Raw genomic sequence first — 7,005 nt, 5'->3', positions numbered from 1 at the left:
ACCGCCATCTTCAGTAGATCTTCTTCTATATTGTGGGTAACCATCATTGCCAGTAATTGTGTTGGATACTAAAAGTCGAGGATATTGCTTTGTGCACCTTCCTTTGGCCATGCATGGTGAATTTTCGTTCAGTGCACCGCAAGGTCCTTGTATCATATTTTTAACAATAATATCATGTAACCCCTTATCGACATTTTTATCAGGTATTTCAGCGGAAATCACATCATCAATTTCGTTCGAAGTAATTTTTTTATGTAGCCATATTAGTATATGTGCGTGTGGCAAACCTTGTTTTTGCCATCCAGTAATTGTGTTGGATACTAAAAGTCGAGGATATTTCTTTGTGCACCTTCCTTTGGCCATGCATGGTGAATTTTCGTTCAGTGCACCGCAAGGTCCATGTATCGTATTTTTTACAATAATATCATGTAACCCCTTATCGACATTTTCATCAGGTATTTCAGCGGAAATCACATCATCAATTTCGTTCGAAGTAATTTTTTTATGTAGCCAGATTAGTATATGTGCGTGTGGCAAACCTCGTTTTTGCCATTCCACTGAGTACATCCAGCGTCGCACTGACCCAAACACTTCAAAATTTACTATGTAGTTTATCAGTGATTTCAATTTTTGCCGGAAGACACGGGCCTTAATGTCATGTTTATGAGCCACCGATTGTCCTTGAAGTAAAAGCTGCAGTATCTCATCCCAAGATTGATTACATGTAAATGTAAGAAATAAATCTGGACGACCATAGAGACGAACATACGCAATAGCATCTTGAGCATATTCATGCATATGACGGGGACTGCAAGCATATGACGAAGGTAAAATCGTTAATCTTCCAACGTTTGTGGTATTACCATCATTTATAACTGCATCTCGCAAATGAATGTGCTTGGTCTGATTCAGGCGGATATATAGCAAACGTTCTGATTCAATTTTAGCATACATATCAACGACGAATTGGTGAAACAATTGACGGCATTTTAAAATATAATTTTCTTCATCCTGCTGAATCATTAGTCGATAGGAATAATAATGCATTGCACTGCATTTCTTATTCATTTCTTTGTTAGTGGCTGGATTCCTCAATTTAATATTAAAGTGATAGCCGTCGGCTCCATCCCAAAAAATGATAGGATATTGTAGGGCATCGTAGCATCGATGAGTTGCAGCAATTCTTAACAACTGAGCGTTTCGCTTATGAAGAATAATATCTCGAGGTAAAAACTGATCACCGACCATAACGATTGCCACTTCGTCGATAGTTTGAGCATTGTATCTACGCACATGTTGGCCAGGAGGCGTTTTGTCAGCGGAAATAACAATTTTATGCGTATCAGTAGGCATCAAATCGATGGCTGTTTTGAACAGACGCACTAAATTATTATTTTCGTGGAAAAGATGTTGCAATTGGGAAACGATTGTCCTTTCAACGTTGGGAGAAATTTCGCAACGTGCATTCAATTCAGAATTTCTTTCACTGATGAAGTACAATTGTAAAAATTTATGATTCTCGCCAGAGAATGGTAGAAGGGACCCTGCTCTATGATAAATTTGCCCTTTTACTTTGAAAGTAGACATAAATTGATCTGGATTTTCGATTTGGGCTCCAAACGACGTCATTTGGAAACATGAGTTATATTTTCTGATTTGTAACAAAAAACGCTTAGATTCTGACGTAGTTCCAGTAAGGAAAGTCTTCAATGGCTCTGGTGGTGCAGCCAATAGAGGAAGTTTAACTTTTCCTGAGGCGCAACACATTCCCATTGTTTCACCATTGAATTTCAAGGCCTTGTAATAGGGACAAATTTTAGACATAGTCCCGATTTGAACACATCTACTCAAGCTATAATCATCGACTGGGCTGTACCTGAATACCAGGCGATAACTTTCAGGTTGCTCTGATTCCTCGGCACACTTTCTTTTCTTACTTTCTCTATCAGCAGCAAGCCTGATTTCTTGCTGCTCTTGTGATTCCTCGGCACGCCTTCTTTTTTCACTTTCTCTTTTAGCAGCAAGTCTGGTTTCATGTTTCTCTGGTAGTTCCTCGGCACGCCTTCTTTTTTCACTTTCTCTTTTAGCAGCAAGTCTGGTTTCGCGTTGTTCTGGTAGTTCCTCGGCACGCTTTCTGTTCTTTCTTTCTCTATCAGCCTCAAGCCTGTTTCCTTGCTGTTCTTTTGATTCCTTGGCACGCTTTCTTTTCTTACTTTCTCTATCAGCCTCAAGCCTGTTTCCTTGCTGTTCTTTTGATTCCTCGGCACGCTTTCTTTTCTTACTTTCTCTATCAGCAGCAAGTTTTTTGGCATAGACTCTTTGAGCATCTTCCTCGGCTGTTGCCATTGTAAGTTCATCAGTCATTTTACAGTTAAACATTAATAGATTTCTACGTGAACACATGTCTTAAATATCTTTAATGACGTCACCGTCATAACAAAAATGACGACAACTAACTTCATGACGTCAGTCAACACACAAACATGACGTCACCCGACAGACAGACCCACACATCCACAGACAACTTATTTTTATATATATAGATATATCATATGGACATATTACGTGGACAGAAGTCATAGCTTTTAGGTGAGGTGATATTTACTTTATTTGACCTCAGTAAATTATCATAAATTCAATTCAATCCAAATTCACCTGTATCTCTGTTTATGGAATTATTCTTGGATAATTTTTTTTTAATTTCGATTGTTTCCCTGAAAATTTGTTTTAAACCTTGGTCCCTAGAAATCAAAGAAACATTTTTAAACAAAATAAAATGATTTGGATAATTATACATATGTTCCGAGAGGGCCGACGTGAAATCTTCTGATTGGTATTTTGCTTTAAAGACGATGAAATAGAATTATGATGTTGTAGCAATCTCATTTTTAAATTCTGGTTAGTACGTCCCACATAAGAGCTCATAAGAACAAGTACATGGGATTTTATAAACCCCACTTTGTTGTTCTACGGAAGTTCGATCCTTTCCAGAATTTAAAAAACAGCCAAAGTATTACTACCTCTTAAAGTTACCTTTAAGCCACTATTTTGTAGAATTCTTTTAAGTTTTTCACTTAATCCTGGAATATATGGTAGAGAACAAAAAATATCTATCTTCTCTGTTGTTTCCAGAATATCATCAGAAAATTCTAGAAATTTTTTCCTTCTTTTCAAAAAAGACTGGCCAATTAACCAACCCGGATAATGGTTACTTATTAAAATCTCTTTTAACATCCATAATTCCGGCTCAATGAATTTTAGAGAGTAAATTCTAAAAATGCGGTCAGTTAAGGATATGATTAAACCAATTTTTACTTGGCGAGCATGACCGGAGAAAAACGACAAAAATCTGTTATTGTTAGTAGGTTTTCTGTAAATCTTAAAATCCAGACTATTTTCATTTTTTAAAAGAAGAACATCCAGAAAAGGAAGTTTATTATCCTCTTCTAATTCTATTGTAAATTTTAAACCACCTCCCAAAAAATTAAGATGTTCTAAAAAACCTTTTAATTCCTCATCCCCATAATTCCATACTGAAATTATGTCATCCATATATCTCCCCCAAAATTTATGGTTTAAAAAGTATGAATCTAAAGCTATTGTTTCAATATTTTCAACAAAACATTTGCTAATAAAGGACTTAAAGGGGTCCCCATAGAATAGAATATATTTAATCACTACAATAGCCGGAGCTAGCATTAGTATGTCATGACAAAAATAATTTATACCTTCAAAAACACTCACAGGAAAATTTAAACAAACATTATGTTAATCAAACACATATTAATCAACCATTAAATATTAATCGCGTCAATATTATTAAAATGACGGGTAAAATATGGAACAAATGATTTGCGATATCTCTCAGTACTATAGGCTGAGCAAGTCAGTATCTGTGGACAATTCTTTTTTATTTGTCGGAGTCTAGTAACTGGTCCTTCAGTTGGGGGGCTCTCAAGGCTGGGTGGTAGACGAAAATGAGTTGGGAAATTCAAACAATTTAGTCCAAATCTATATGTTAAGCCATGTCTACGACTATTAAGTGAGTCCAAATTGAGTTGTTTCAGTGCATCTTCGTAAGTTGAATAGTATAATTTTTACAGCTCTTTTTGCATCGTCTCAAGTCTATCTCTTTGATCTTATGTCAATCCCGGATGCCAAGCAGGGCACGCATACTCAAGAGAAGGTCTAACATAGCTGCAGTATACAGACTTTTAAACCTCAGTTGGTGTACCAAATCTTTTTTAGGTTGGAAAATGAATGTAAAAGCGAGGCACCTTTTTTAGTCAGATAGTCAACGTGTGAATTTCATCTTAAATCATCATCCAAAAGTATCCCAAGTATTTTAACAGTTTTCTTTGTTGGCAGTATGGAATTATGAGAAGAGTGGTTGATACCCTTTAGGAAGGAAAACGTCATATAAGAGCTCCTAGTTTCACTGACCGTCAGTTTTACCTTTCCTAATTCAGCTTTTATATCATGATAGATTTCAATCAAGTCAGACTGTTCAGTAGTCGGAGGGCTTAGTCGCAGTGATAAAACAGTTAAATCATCAGCAAATTTAAAACGCTCACCAATTGTTGTTAAAATATGGTTAAAAACAATAAGAAAAGAAAGCGGGCCTAATTTAGTCCCTTGTGGCGAACCACAAAAATATTTACAAATTCAGATGGCTCATGATCAGGGATTTGGACACACTGAGATCTTTCAAAAAGAAAACTAGCGAGCATTCGTACAACAAATGGACGGGCACCCATAGCCTTTGCTTCTTCCACAACTACATTATGATCAAGACTATCAAAAGCCTTAACTATGTCTGCAAATAATGCATCAACATAGGCCTCATTATTTTCTAAGTGCTTAAGGATAGTGTCCAACAATGCAACCAAATAATGAACCGTACTATGCCCAGATCTAAATCCAAATTGTTGGGGATCAATACCCCCATGGGTAAACCATTAACTTGTTCGAAAAAAAAACCGTCTGAATTGAAAAAAAAAGAGAACGTGTTGCACAGCCTAACTAAATTCATTATTATACCTACTTCCAAAACTGTTTCATCACTAATTAAGTCCAAATTTCTTAGTATCTTTCTTTCAAGAAGAATTTCTGCGGCTTTTACATCAATACTCGTATACATTGACACTTTGTCGAAACTTGAATTTATAGAATTTGAAGAAATCTCCACTTCTTTTAGTTTTTTTCGAAGTTCTGACGAATTCTTAATATAAGAAAGTTGTGTAGACATGAGTGGTTTACATGATGACACTAACCACTTACTCAGAGCACTTGTTGGTGACTTTATGCTTGCAGCTTGGTCGTAATGGCAGATTTGGTTTATATATCTTTGGAAGTCCATATAATTTAGGGCATAAAGAACTTCTTGGTAAGAATTTGTAGAAAAGTTGAGGTGTAATCTTCCCTTCTTCCTTCAAACTCTTTAACACGTTCTTCAACTTCTTTGTATATGAGTCCGTCGGGTCAAAAGAAAGTTTTTTGTACGTTTTTTCAATCTTTCAGTAAAGCGTTTAATTTTGAATCGTAGTCATTGGTGTCCATTACCACTAAAGTACTACCCTTGTCTGCTTTTGTAAGAATAATAGATTCATCCCTTCTTAGATTATTAAGAATCTTTATGTCTTTGATACAATTGTTAGGGATTTCTGCTTTTAAAGAAAACTCTGACAGGGTTTTAACTGTAGAAGCTCTTACTAGGCTAACATCTTTGATTACGATGAGGTTTCTATGTAAAGATGTTGCTATTGAAGAGATAATTTCTTCTACTGGGACTTTATTAGTTCTAAAGCAAAATTTTGGACCTTTTTCTAATACGGACTTTTCTTGTAACGTTAAGGTCATTGATGAAAAATTAATTACACCTGGTCCAAGAGTTGACGAAGGTATTAGGGCTTATTTTCAGACAATTTTGAAAACTTTTCAAGTAATCTTTCTCTGGAAAGGTGAAAGTCATGATTGAAATGATTTCTTGCTGTTTGTTGAATAAAACAAAAATCACTTGCACTCACCTTTTTTTATAAAATATTTTCCAGGAAAAGTTTATCTTTCACTAATAAAGCTCTTTTTCTCCTTTTATCTTTTTTTTTATTTAAGAATTAACGACGCTTCTTGACTACTATGGTCCCTGCGTCGGTAACTCTCCTTTTATCTTTAATCAGATGATTTAAAGTCTTGAATTGTAGACCTCGTTCAAACTTTCTTCCTTTAAAAGTGCCTAAATGTAGATCGAATTTTATTGAAGGTGGCAAAATCCTTTTCTTCTTACATTGATGAAGAAAATCTTGTTGATATATAACGTTTGCGTGTCTCTTATAGGTGTTAATATATTTAGACACCTCCTTGGTCACATTATCCCCATATACTCGACGTATATAGCTTCGAAGACCACACTGCCTTTCCCTGACGAAAATAAAACAGTTCAAAATAGGGATGAAACCTTTTTATTGACAGTGAAAAGATATAAAATTTAACTGGATATTTCGAACACACACACAGTGTTCATCATCAGCAGTAAAACTAAAAGACATGAATAAAACCAAACAAAATTTATAGCTAATAAACTAATTACATACAGTTTTTGCTCTTATTTTTTTCAATGCAACAGCGGAAGCCAATCTCTTTGACCTTTTCGGTTCCGGTTCATTAGATTAATCTGACATATTACGTGGACAGAGGTCATAGCTTTTAGGTGAGGTGATATTTGTCTTTAAAGGAAAATACCAAACCTGAAGATTTCATGTCGGCCCTCTCGGAACATATCTATAATTATCCAAATCATTGTATTTTATTTGAAAATGTTTCTTTGATTTCTAGAGACCAAGGTTTAAAGCAAATTTTCAGGGAAACAATCGAAATTAAAAGAATTTTATTCAAGAATAATTCCATAAACAAAGATACAGGTTAATTTGGATTGAATTCAATTTATGATGATTTGCTGAGGTCAAATAAAGTAAATATCACCTCACCTAAAAGCTATGACCTCTGTCC

At 35.1% G+C, this 7,005-nt stretch overlaps 1 protein-coding gene across 1 annotated transcript; it reads right to left on the bottom strand.

The window, feature by feature from the left end:
• Window positions 1-5,508: 5,508 nt before the first annotated feature.
• Window positions 5,509-5,859, bottom strand: LOC136039987 (uncharacterized). Its single transcript, XM_065724052.1, has one exon. It carries the CDS (start codon window positions 5,857-5,859, stop codon window positions 5,509-5,511), a length of 351 nt encoding a protein of 116 aa, XP_065580124.1.
• Between the last annotated feature and the right edge of the window lie 1,146 nt (window positions 5,860-7,005).

Source organism: Artemia franciscana, chromosome 20 (genome assembly GCF_032884065.1).
Source record: "Artemia franciscana chromosome 20, ASM3288406v1, whole genome shotgun sequence".
In the NCBI taxonomy this organism is placed as follows: domain Eukaryota; kingdom Metazoa; phylum Arthropoda; class Branchiopoda; order Anostraca; family Artemiidae; genus Artemia; species Artemia franciscana.
This window is presented reverse-complemented; position numbering and strand designations above follow the sequence as displayed.

Bases quoted from the DNA above. Each gene is read 5' to 3' on its own strand.
- LOC136039987 (XM_065724052.1), bottom strand. From the start codon at position 5,859: ATGACCTTAACGTTACAAGAAAAGTCCGTATTAGAAAAAGGTCCAAAA.